General features: G+C 43.9%; 2 protein-coding genes across 2 annotated transcripts in view; one reads left to right on the top strand and one right to left on the bottom strand.

The window, feature by feature from the left end:
• The window catches only part of LOC148675422 (gamma-aminobutyric acid receptor subunit rho-1-like), a 36,239-nt gene extending 31,727 nt beyond the window's left edge, over positions 1–4,512 (top strand). The window contains exon 11 of the mRNA XM_088626747.1: positions 500–4,512. Within this exon, the coding sequence (XP_088482873.1) occupies positions 500–793 (294 nt within the window). The 3' untranslated portion in view covers positions 794–4,512. The remainder of the gene's footprint in view (positions 1–499) is intronic.
• Positions 4,513–4,731: 219 nt separating this feature from the next.
• LOC148675421 (xaa-Arg dipeptidase-like) lies at positions 4,732–12,812 on the bottom strand. Its single transcript, XM_088626748.1, has 7 exons — positions 12,066–12,812; positions 10,086–10,234; positions 9,433–9,575; positions 9,121–9,275; positions 7,602–7,737; positions 6,476–6,583; positions 4,732–6,122 (listed from the first exon to the last, which is right to left on the bottom strand). Exons 1-7 carry the CDS (start codon positions 12,492–12,494, stop codon positions 5,920–5,922), a joined length of 1,323 nt encoding a protein of 440 aa, XP_088482874.1. The 5' UTR covers positions 12,495–12,812; the 3' UTR covers positions 4,732–5,919.
• Between the last annotated feature and the right edge of the window lie 198 nt (positions 12,813–13,010).

The raw sequence follows: 13,010 nt of genomic DNA, 5'->3' as shown, positions 1-13,010 counted from the left end.
CTGCATCGATAAACCTGTTTATTTCAAATGCGTAAGGCTCAAATCTCTGAAGTGGAGCTGCACTAGAGTGCAAGCTGCAAAGGATCTACCACCTTCTAGATTCTCTCTCCGCTCATTCTTTTGAAAACTCTCAGTTCTTTCACAGATTCCAGCTCTTTTTGAGTTAGGAGCGTTTAGTTAAAGAAAGAGGCCCTTTCACATCTGTCATTTCCTGCACACTAGTACGCAACTTTTCTGGGCATTTCCAAAAGTTCCGCTCTCCCTCCTGGAACGGACAGGCAAGAGGGCGAGGCAAGATGAGACCCCGAGGGCCGAGACAGGCCGAGCAGAGTGAACACCTTCATTAGAAGACAGGTCACCCCGAGTCGATAAAGGCGACAGTTTAACGAGCGAGCACTCCCTATGCCTGATGCGCGATCGCGTCGAGGTGAGACGGCTGTCCTGTGCTGGGCGCGTTCTGTAGCCGGGTGACCTGTGCGATCCGTGTTTCCGCCGGCAGCTCCCCTGCACCTGCGGCCTGGCACATCCCCGGCAGCTGATCATGGGAACCAGCTACAGCGACGTCGACGTCAACACCACTGGGACCTACGGCGTGCCCGAGAACGGGGAAAAGCAGGAGAGGATCTTAGTGCACCTGGCGCTGGGGGATGATCGGACGACGAGTAGAAGGAAGAACTCAAGAAGTTACGTGAGCATGTGGATCGACACGCACGCCATCGACAAGTACTCCCGCATCATCTTTCCTGGTGCCTACATCCTCTTCAACATCATCTACTGGTCCATCTACTCTTAGTCCTGCAGTCCCATTGCTCGGAAACGACTGCAGATCAATTGGTTTCAAACTCAAGTGGCGATGCAATAATTCTTACTTTTTTAGTACCATTGTCTACCGATTTTAAAATCGGCTTCTAGCAAGAACACTTCAGGTTTTTAAATCTTGTTGAAACTTTGAAAGTTGAAATGCAGTCCAGATATAAAATGTCAGATATACACGGCTGTACTCTAAGGAGGAGGCATTGGGGGAGATTTAGACCAATGGACGTGAACGTGGGAAAGCATCACTATCGAATTGGCCGTCTACCCTACAGTTCGCACTGCCGCAGGAAGTGTGCAGGTTTTCAATAGCTCCTAAACAAAATGGCAAGTGTAGAACGTGTAGTGGAATGTAAAAATTTCAATTCGCCATATAGGTGTCACAGAAACCTTTGACAATGAGCCAAAAAAGAAGAAACAACTAGATAATGCGTTTTCTCTGGAGCATATCCACGCAATCACCAGTGTTAAAGAAACACAGTCGTGGCTAGTTGAGAATACAGTGTAAAACTTTTTCCCACCATTTCTCACTTAAAATTATAACCTTTTCCCACAGTTTCTCAGTCCTAATGTAGAATAAACGCACAAACAACACAGAACAACATTTTTATCTTTATTTTTATCATTTCCCCCACAGCTTTTTATCTTTAGCAATGCAAAACCCGAGAGGTGTACTTTTGACATTGAAATTCATGCTATAAACTATAACTGTAACCTCTCAGGGCTACAATGAAAGGTCTTCAGGGCCACCTGTTTGTGACCCCTGCCTTATAGGAAGGATACGGTGAAAGGAAACCCTGTTCAGACTCCTATACAGTACACGGAGCACCAAAACAAACTTAGAACATCCACAAATTCACATGAGGAAAATTACATTTCTTTCTGTAAAAAGCACCACTGACATTTTTATTAATCACATAAATTCATTATGCCAAAAAGAAATTGTCCTGGTCTGCTGTGAAAGTCATGGAAGCACTATAAGCTGCACAACTGCGACACGTGCTTTGCACTGGGTCTCATTCCTCATAGACCCTGAACCTGTACTGTCTGTGCCTGTTCACTGGTCTCTGAGCCCCAGATGCCGCAGGTCGGGGCTGCTCATACCCCAGATTTCCAGTGGGGCTCAGGTCTCATTGCCATGTCATAAGAAAGCTATTGTATTGCTGCTGGAATCCAGTCATGTCACAATGCCTCAGGAGAAAGTCAAGAAATAGAGCAGTAAGACCACTGCTCTTCCCAGTTTATATCAGTGACATACTGACGGTGCAAAGGTGAGGTGATTTAATACGCAAGGCAAAAAGGTCACAGTCAGTAATAAACAATCAATTCATCCAAATGATACCAGAAAGCTTTTCATCAATATCCACAATACATAGAGTATAATTCATTTTTTTCTGAATTCATTGCACATTTATTTCTATCAATCCATTTCCTAATGACTTAAACAATTCTGGGGTGCAGGGGAGCCACAGCCAATCTCTGCAAGCCAAGGGCACAAGGTGGGGTACACCCTGTAGGGGCTGCCAGTCCATTACACACACCCTCACACCAGGTCCCGTTTCCCCAGATGCTTATGGACCTTCCAGCACGCCTGTGAGAGAGGAAACCCGCGCGAACACGGGGAGAATATACAAGCTCCACGCACACAGCGCCCCAAATCTGGAACTGAACCCAGGGCCTCAGAGCTGGAGCTCTGCAATGATCACGACTGTGGAGCTGTGCCCCTCACATTTACTTCATTGTGCTTATCTTTCATTAAAAGAAGTGACGATCTGATGGCTCAGTATATATAAATCCCTCCAATTCATCAGTGTCACTGGCTTGAGAAGACAGCTCTGTGATGAAAACGTTTCTCCAGATGCTGACCATATATCATTGAAAATGTTTAGGAGACCACAAGGAAATTGTACATTTTTAGATACTTAGGCTGCGTTAATACCTGATTGTAGTATTTGTGGAAACTGACACTCAGGACTACAAGTCACATTCTGTAGTTACAGGTTCGGCATTTTACTACTGATGTTATTGTTCCCTGAAAAATGCAACGTCTGTGTTTTTACACTGACATTTTTAAAACCGCGTTAAACACTTTTGAACCTCCGATGGTCCAAAGGCCACACTTCCTTCTCCTTTCCCCAAATCTTCCATATACTAACACACTTCAGGGAGGACCTATTACAACAGTGATTTTATTTTTTTAGTGTGAGTTATTGAACAGATTAATTTATTTTACATTTCCCAGCAAAGATCACGTCTCAACTTGTGAACCTAGAATGCCACAACTTTTAAGTTTCTCCTTCGTCAGCCTTTTCACCTCAGCTGCTCTGAAACAACAAGACAAGCGAGCCAGGCTGGTGACCCAAGTGTTTATAATCCGTGAAAGTATGGCAGTTAACAGTCTTCGCAATCATTCAAAGTTTTTAAGTCCTGAACATTTGCTATTAAAAAAAGGAGTAGAGATCGATATTACAACAGTTAAAAAAACTAAATGTAGCAAACGATTCCCTCTGGTGGTAGTATGCTGTACATCATCGTTCAACAGAGGGCTTTAAATTAGATTTCCTTCAGCGTTTTGGTACCATAGATCCCGAAAACCTTTTGCTTTGAATTTTGGAAATTAAATAGATTTTTTAACAATAAGGCAGATTTTCTTTATATATTTATATAGACCATTGAAATACCTAAATAAAATCTTTTCAGAGGAAATAAAGGCTCCACATACTCCCCTAAAACGTTACAAGTGTAGAAGTGAGCAACTAAACCACAATTTATTTAAAATACAAATATGTTGACATTTTGAGTTACATTTCTTTGTAAATGAATCTGAAATGCATTTATAATTGTATAATTCATCCACTTTTTCTGACTAAATAGCTGGCTTACAGCACTACCTGAAATGATTTGCGCAACTATTATGATGCATTTATTGTCGACTTCAGTATTTGAGCTTAGTGCTCATACTAACTTGAGTTCTTGAATGTCTTGCATAGTGTTTTGTGTCTTTCAGTCTGATAGTGCACAAAACAAACCAGGAACATCTGAAACCTTTTTTTTTTCGTGGACTTCATGGATGCTTCCAGATAACATAGTACTGTTCAATTCTGTGCTTCGTTTCCATTTAGAAGGATAAATACTGGGAAAACACTGTTGCAGTGCTCTGAAGAATGGTCTTAAATCTTTTGTAGGTTTGGAAAATGTATTGTAGTTAAACTGTCTTTATCATTCCTAAAATCTAAGGCCGTAAGCAACAGACTGATTAGCTTAGACTGCTAGAGATAGCATTTGTCCTTAGAAGGAGGAGTCAGTGCAGTAGAGTGTTTTGTAGATGCTCCTGGTAGCATTTAAAACATGTTTTATCTGTCTTATTTGTAATCATTTTAATTAACTGATTTGTATATACTACTTCACCAATACGTTGAATCTGGAAAAGCTTGAAGTGCTCAGCTGAAATGATCACTGTGTTGCAAACTGTCGTGCTGTATGTGAACATGCAGGTTTTTATATTTGTTTCCTTACCAGGGACCTCCAGGGTGTCTTGCTTTTATATTTGCTATTGTTTTTAAATAACTTTAACTTTTTCTTGTCACACTTTCTTATTTTTAAGCCAGATCATGTTTGAGTTTTGGAAGAATGGCATGTTGTCTTTCTGCAAGATTTCAGATGTGACCCCCCGAAACCGTTAATAAACTAACAACACTTTTTCAGACTAGAATTTGCTTTTTTGTGCCCAATGTCTTATGTGCCACTTGAAATATGGAAAGCACAATTTTGTGAACAGGTTGAAAAGACATTAAATTCTGAAAGATTAACTATTATTGTCAGAATGAACCCGATTTGTTATTTTCCTAATATGAGGTAACAGATCTGTGTTCACTTTGTGAGAGATGTAGTTTAGTGAAGATAAAATGTACTTCAAAACACTCCACTTTTGTCTTTATTCAATTGTTTCTTGCCATAATTTAAGTATTCCATTTCTAATTTAAAAATCCATTTACCTTCATAGAGGAAAGTTTATATGCAAATTATACTTTTGTACTAAAAGGAAGCACAAAGACTAAAAACTGTGACATCATACTGTCCTGCAGCAGTCAGAAAACTGAATAAGAGGATACACCTGTATTTGTGGGAATACACCTGTATTCAGGGTAGTTAGAACAGCTGAAATATCTGGTCCTGGCAAGTCCAAGAAATGGAAACAAGTTTTTTAGTGTACTACCAACCTAAAGTGTCCTGCTAAATACAGTACTTTTTTTTCCCCCAAAATGGGTGATATTTGTATTTAATATCTACAGGCCTCCAGCCTATCTGGAGTTCCCTCACAGTTCAAAGCCATCAAAGTGATCTGTTCTTCTCAACAAGTCTATAAATGAGTATAAATGCTTTCACTTAAAGCATCAGCGAGATTAAAAATAACAAGCAATTCAAAACCTCACTATAATTGAACAGAGGTCCTTCCACTCACCAACCTCTCTGCCTTAAATATTACCTGCCTTGGCTTTGAGACTTGACTAGGATTCTTCGAGACTCCTCTCCTGAAGCTTCTCTTTGAAGTTAGTCTAAGTCTAAGTCCTAAATTTAGTCTTTAATTTAGTCTGAGTCCTAAAGCAGTTCAGAGTGCAGCACTTTTGTCTTGGGAGGTGAAGGCCAGGAGGGTGTTGGATGAGCCTTGTTGAGGAGGGATTTTCCAGGTTGGCTTTCCTGAGGCCGGTGCGTCTTTGGTGGATTAAATATGTCCTCTTGTAGCAGGAGGTGTGGAGCAATGGCCAGCGTTCACATTGTGCTCCCGGTCAGTACCCAGGCTTGCCTGGACAAGCTGCTGCCTGACGATTCATTAAAAAGTAAAACAAAAAGGAAAGATGCCACCCTTATTTCCACTGTCAGTCCTTAAAAGCTCCATCAGGAGAGCTTGCACGTCACAATCCAATAAAATATCAAAGTTGTAAAGGTAACACACTATAAAAAGTCTCAAGCAAAAAAAAAGTCTATGCAGCATATGTAGTACAAAAGGCCACTGGTACAATGTTTGACAGTAGAAAGAGTGTTACAGTGATGGTGAACAGTGAATAAAAGCAGGTGCCCGGCTGGACAGCAGCCTGGTGCTCTGGTTCACTGAGACGCCCCACTGCAGTGCACAGAGTTTGACTCTCTGCCCTGTTCTCTCCTTCGCAGCTGTCTTTCCTCACTCCGCTTGGTCAGCGCAAAATCCTCCTTCACCTGCTTCAGCAGCTCCGGGCTGAAAATCAGGTCCAGGGCCGTCATCAGCAGGGCTTTAGCAGTTCTCAGGGTGTAAAACTGAGCCTTCTCTGAACCTGGAGGAGAGAGTAATGCTGTCTTTTACATTTCAGCACAAAAACACCAACGATCAAAGACGTGGGCATAATACTGAGCCATGCCTGCTAACCTGGAACCTCGTTTAATTAGTCTTACAAATACCTGCTTTGCCTAACGAAACCTGGAACTGCATGGATTTGAAGTTCAACTTTTCAACAGGAAAGATAAAAAGGGAAATAGTAAACAAATACAGTAATTAAATGAAACAGGTTTTTGTTATTGAATGTGAGGAAATGCTATTTGGCGCCTATGGAGCTAATATTTATGATCATCACTCTGGATTTTGGTCACAGCACAGCGGTAGACGTTTTGACCCGTGTTTCAGTCGTACCGGCGGCAGCAGTATACTCTTCTGTGTGATTTAGTGCTTCGGAGCCGATGTAAAAATAGGGGTGGATTCCTGGAACTACTTGTGACACATTGCCAAAATCTGTGGAGCCTGTGAAGAACAAAAACAAGATTATTTTTTAATTACTGGAGTGCTATTAATCACACAAAAACGTTTTTTTTAAACTAGGTTCATTCAGAAATGCCTAGCATAAGACTTTCAAAAGCCAGTCCTAAACGAGTTACAGGCTTGAATTCAAGGTTCCTCACCAACAACCAGAAGTGCTATAAACTCTTTTTCCTGTCTTTTTTGTTAAAGGGTTTTATTGAACTTCACTAAAATGATATGCTGATACTTTTATTAAAAGAGTTATTTAAAACCGTATACTCCCAAGGCTTCATGGAGGTGTATCACCTCACTTACACAGGAATCCAAAGGGGAGTATTTGGACATGAGTTAAAATACGTCACACAAAGTCTAACTGTGTTACACTTCAAGTATGTGGCTTCAGAAGATATTCACACAACCGTCTCTTATAGCCACTAACAATTTTCTTAAACCGTGTTTCCATGTTCCTATGTACGTAGTGCGAGTTTAAGTCCTTAAGGATTTTGTCCTTGTTTCTACTTTAAACATGGTTTGTTCTTGAACCAGTTATTTGCTCTTAAATAACTGGCTTCATTTATGGACTCTGCAGCTAACAGTTCATCTCATTCTATTTTCACTTTGGTCAGGAAGCCTTTTTTCTCTTTTGCCTGAAAAGCATTATTCCCATCTTTTACTTCTTGGAATAAATTTAAAATCTTCACAATCTGAGCAGAGAAAAATAACAATTAGAGTCACACAGCCCTGACACTGGCATAAAACTTCAGGAATGACTGAAAATGCTTCACTGCACATTGTCAGTTGTGATGTCCTTTAAAAAACTAAACACTAAAAAGCGGTTTGTGGCTGACTTAGTATTGCTTCTGGCTCCTGAACCACTAACTTTCATAAGGGTTTCTGAAATGTAATATTACTCATGCCTCGCTCCCCACTGCTGGAAACAAGTTTGTATTTGTGCCAGCCCACTCGTATTACTAACATAGCAACAAAACAGCACCACGTGTGAAACCAGCTTTATTTTTACCTGAAGAAGTAGTTAGGACTTCCTCATCAGTTGTAAATTCGATACCAAGTAACTTTCCATTCTCCTCATAGAGGCGATGAAGCGTTTTAATAGGAAGAACATTGTGGTATTCATGTGCCGCATACTGAAGCTCAACCTGAAACACAAAGCCTTGGTTTGAATTGCCATTTCACAATGAGCTGAAAATAGAAGCACTGTGTAACTGTTGCTTCATAACGTCCCGGCTTTTACTTCATGTGAAGCTTTCAGGACTCGATGGAAAATTTAAAATCCAAAGACTCCAACGCAGAGAAAGTCCATCAACTGCAGCGTCACAAAACAGGCCATTTTTCACCAGTGCCGTGACAACGGGCCTCAGAACTTGTCTGGTGGGAAGGATCCTCTTTAAGGAGAGGATAGTCCTGTCTATATGGCTGTACGTCAGGGGTTGGCAAACTACGACCCGCGGCCCAAATGCCCGCAGCCCACTACTGTTTGAATCTCGGGGGTAACTTTTTGCATCAGATATTGAAAATCTTCCGTCAGTGGCTCTGCTGCTTTATCTCAGCACTATCGGTCAATTGCAGAAAAACACCTTTTGCACAAAGCATTTGACTTTTAGCCTATCAGACTAGCTTTAGCTCAGGTTACATACGCCTGTGCTACAGCTGATTCTTACCGTAGATACATTCGGATTTTTGTTGCCTACTGTGATTGGCTCAGTCACGCAAATGACGTCTACTGTTTGCTATCTTGTTTGAAAGCAGGTCATGATTTCAAACGGTTCTAAAAGTCATAACTGACAAGAGGCTAACTGTAAGATATTCCTGCCATGTCGAAAAAAAGAAAGATGGATGCGGAGGGTCGGAAACTCAACGACAAGTGGTCAGAAGAGCACGTTTTGTGTCCCTTGGAAAGAAAAGGTCATGTACAGCGTCTTATCATTCAGGAAACAATCGCCCTGATTAAAGAATACAACATAAAAATGGTCTTACAAGACAAAACATCAGGCTAAGTTTCCGGAACACACAGGAGATGGACAAAGGGAAAAATCAGAAGAGTTGAAAGCTTAGGGGGCTACATAAACTGTTCAAGAGAAGATTCTGAGAAAAAGTTGGGGCTACCCGAGCTAGTTATCGAGTATCACGGCTTCTAGCAGCAGCTGGCAAGACCTGCTTTGCCTAACGAAACCTGGAACCCCGCGGACGGGGAGTTTATTCAGCAGCGTGTGCAAGAGGTCGCGGAGGAGATGTGCGCGGAGAAACGCGGCCTAGTCCAGTCGGTGAGTTTACCGGCTAGATAAGAGGATTTCACGTGGGGGGGCCCAGCAAGGTTAGTAAGAACTTTTTAGTGGCCCTCGCTGTAAAACGTTTGCCGACCCCCTGCTCTAAGACATCTTCCAGGCTGCTTTTACAGCGGGGTGCATTTCATGCTCACAACTGCCGTCCAAACCCCTTCTACAAGGGGCCCGTGTGGCGTGTGAGGACAGCGAAGTGCAAGACCGTGAGGTCCAAACTAACACCCTGCTCCTCATGCTTACTTGGCAGCCTGTTGCGCAGGCCGCGGACCTGAAGCACCTCTCGGCCTTCTCTCGGAGAACAGGCAGGTCCCAGCGCTTCGGCGTCCGCAGGTAAAACACCATCTCGGAATAGGCCGGGATGATGTTGGGCTTCACTCCGCCGTGCTTGATGATGCCTGAAACAGGAAGGGAGGCGACACCAACAGTACTGGAAACTTCAGCCAGCCGGTCACGTGGAGCTAAAGCAATATTTGTTTCGCAAACAGTTACATTCAGGTAACCATCGCGGTCAGCGAGAGGGAATATAAACAGCAGTAGTGCGGGGGTCCTCACCATGGAGTCTCCAGTCAGGTTTCAACTGCTGTCTCAGCACAGACAAGTTGTTATAAGCAAGAACCGCGGCATCTAACGCGTTGACCCCCTGCCAGGGGTAAGCGGCAGCATGGGAAGGCTTTCCATAGAACTTCACAGTCACACTGAAACACAAAAACACGGGAACGTCTGTACTGGTAAATTCAGACCTCACTTAGCTTTGGTCACAACGGACAAGCACTTTACAAACCACTTAATATGGTTAATATGGTTATTTTTGGTCTCTGTGTGCAACAGTGCTCTATACCTTTGTCAGATAAAGTGTTGGTCATGCTATACCATTTGGAGGAATTACATATTTGCATTGTTTTATTTACTGGAGTTTCAAGAGTAGAGTTAATTCCCAACGCAATTCATGATTCTTTGCACCAAAATGAGTATAGATCTTTAGTTCATCACTGTCCCGTAACATTTATAGTTAGCATTAGCCACTCGGATCACTCTGCGGCTAAATGCCGAGGCTTGGTCAATGAATAACTATGTTTTTGAAGCTGTACTTCGATTCTGCATAGGTGTGGGAGACAATGATTGCATAAACGCTTGCTCCTGGGCTTTCCATCTGTAGCCCTGCAGTTCCCCCGTGTGCCCACTCGGCGGTAACCAGCTCCCCTTACTCGTGGTCCGCCATGTCAGGGAGGTAGGCAGCATCCTCCTGAGAGGGGTGAGCCATGAACACCACGTCCAAGCCCTCGAACGCCCCGGCTTCCATCAGGTCGATCTTCCCTCCCCCGTCCTCCTCCGCCGGAGTCCCGATCGCTGTCACCTGCAGACGCCAAACACTCTTTCCTCACGCACGGGAGGGCACCGCCATCGTCCCGCCAAGCGCCTGAGATGACCGTAGAAGCGGCAGCAGGCTTCTGGATTACTGAAGCCTCCAAGGCACCTGCCACTGCCTTCTCCTGCGCCAGCCAAACAGACGGGCTTCCTGCCGCGGTGAAGACACGAACAAGCAATATCTCCGCCGCCAGGCCAACTTGCTGCAGCTTTACCAAAGAATCTAAATATTTTACCTATAAAATATTGATAAATTACCCTTCTCTTAGGCTGACGAGTCATGCACCATGATCACCAACACCGGATTAGGCATGCGTCATGAGCATTTCCCAACCTACTGTTCTGTAGAAGCTTTTTGCACTGTAAGGATTACAAATTTCAAGCACTCACATCACGGTTAATTCGGCACCCAACCAGACCTTGAGGGTGGCCAAGGTTAACTGTACAATTTTTCCTAGGAAAGGCCTTGTACAGCACATGACACAAAACAGCAGTGTAGCTCCGTGGTCAGGGATCCAGATATGTAACTGGGGGCTGGGACTTTTTTGCAACCAAAAACCGAATATTTGAACATATAATTTTTCTGCTATGGGGAAACAGTAGTAGCTCATCATATGGCTACATTTTGTAAGTGCAAAAATCGAAAATTATTGGAAGATTATTAAATTTTATAAAATCATTAAAAAATATAATAAATTATAGAAAATTATTTACATACAGGTGGCAATGGAAGGGGCAAAAAAACTCTCAGCGAGTCTGTAAAACTCGCCACCCTGTTCCTCCCCCACGCCGGCAGCGCTCTTCACAACATGTTCCTGTTATCCCAGGTCCCCAACAGGACCTGTAACTCGCTACAACTACACTGATCCAAAACACAGCCCAGGCAGCTGGTTGTTCTCAGTTTTGCTCGATTCCAATGGCTGTGTCCTATGTTGCAAGTCCTATCACTTGGGGGGAAAGTTTGACGTCGACCGGAGGTTCTAGAGCTTTCGAAAGGGATTTCTCGTGTGCGACCACCGTGCGCACAGACACGGACGCAATACGGTACATGACCGCTGCGCTGCCGTCTTTCGGGTGAGACGTTAAACCGAGGTCCTGACTTTCAGTGGTCCTTAAAGATCCAGGAGCATTTCTCGATAAGAGTACGGAGTTATGCCGGAGTCCGGGACACATTCTGACCCCTCGGCCTTTACCGTGGCCTCCAAATTGTCCCCATGTATGATTGGCTTGCACTTGCCCTGCGATGGACTGGCGTCCCGTCCAGGGTGTACCCTGCCTTGCGCTCGTTGCTTGCCGGGTAGGCTCCGGCTTCCCGCGACACCGTATGATATAAAGTGGTTTGGCAAATGACATGACGTGACAACTGCGCTGTGTGCCCAACATACTGTACGTGAAATTATACACGCAGAGCTAATTTGCACTATCATTGTTGCCTCCGTGGCAAAATCATTGATTGTATTGTCGCTTATGAAACGCTTTGACACTTTTTAACCTTGTTTTATGACACTCGCGCAAAATGACTTGTCCTGTGCCCTCTCGCAGTGTCTCAAAACTGTCTGCAAGCCGGGAAGGAGGCACTTTGCTCTCACTGCACAGCTAAATATAAACTTACAGAAAAGACGCAAAGATAAACGCGCCACACAGACACCTCTATCGCATGTCTAATTACAACATTACATATCATCAGGACGCCGCTTATCCTGCTGACTGTGGCGAAGGCAATAATAATAATAATAATAATAATAATAATAATAATAATAATAATAATAATAATAAGCTCATAACACTATTCGTACTGTACATTGCTCGGCGTGCCTTACCTTCACTCGGACGGAAGGATCGCCCATGCTTTCCAGCACACCTTTTAACCCAATGGCTGCGGCTGCACCGACCTCTGCGATCAGGTTATGCCCGCATGCGTGGCCGATTTCTGGCAAGGCGTCGTACTCGCAGAGGAACCCGATGTTTAGGCAACTCTCCCCATCCTCGCCGCCGCCGCCGCTGGGTCCCCAGGTCGCCCGGAACGCGGTGTCCAGTTTGTAATGGGGCTCGACGCTCCAGCCCTTCTCCTCCTGGAAGAAACGGACGAGGATGTCGTGGGACTTCTTCTCCTCGTAAGCGAGCTCGGGGCAGCTCCATATGTCCCTGCTCAAGGCGCACAGCCTGTCCCGAGCCGCGTCGATACAGCTGCCGGCGAGTCGTTTCAGCTGCCGCAGGGACGTCCCTGCCTCCCGGTCCGCCGAGCACATGGCCAAGACCACACCTGCCACTGCTCTGTGTTTCCCCGACAGAAGACAAGTCTGAAAACTGTCAATCTATACCAGTTAATAGATTTACCCTTAAGATGCTGCCTGAACTATAGGTAAAACTGTGAGTTTAATAATCTTTTGGGCTATCCGACAGTTACTGTATGAGTAACTGTATATTTCTGACTTTTAAAAAATAATACATTTTATTTGTGTCGCTAAAAGTCTAATGACAGCTGTCCTCTTCTTAAATTAGCTGAGCTTTCCCGTTACATGAGCCACCTACTGTACACCCAAGCACCAATACACTTCTGCACCCTGACCAACCTCTCTTTAAAGGGACCGTCAGTATCGATGCATTGTGGTAACTGTAGTTTCAGAAATTGCTTTCAGGCAGAAAAACCTCACAGCAAAATTGATCAGTACTACATGTCCATGCATGCAGTTAGCTTTTTCTTGCTTCCAGTTCTGGACGTTGAGCCAGGAGACGCTTGTGTTTGCTGACAGGCGCAGATCGTG

The sequence above is a fragment of the Lepisosteus platostomus genome, chromosome 3 (assembly GCF_059453375.1).
Source record: "Lepisosteus platostomus isolate fLepPlt1 chromosome 3, fLepPlt1.hap1, whole genome shotgun sequence".
Classification (NCBI taxonomy): Eukaryota; Metazoa; Chordata; class Actinopteri; order Semionotiformes; family Lepisosteidae; genus Lepisosteus; species Lepisosteus platostomus.
This window is presented reverse-complemented; position numbering and strand designations above follow the sequence as displayed.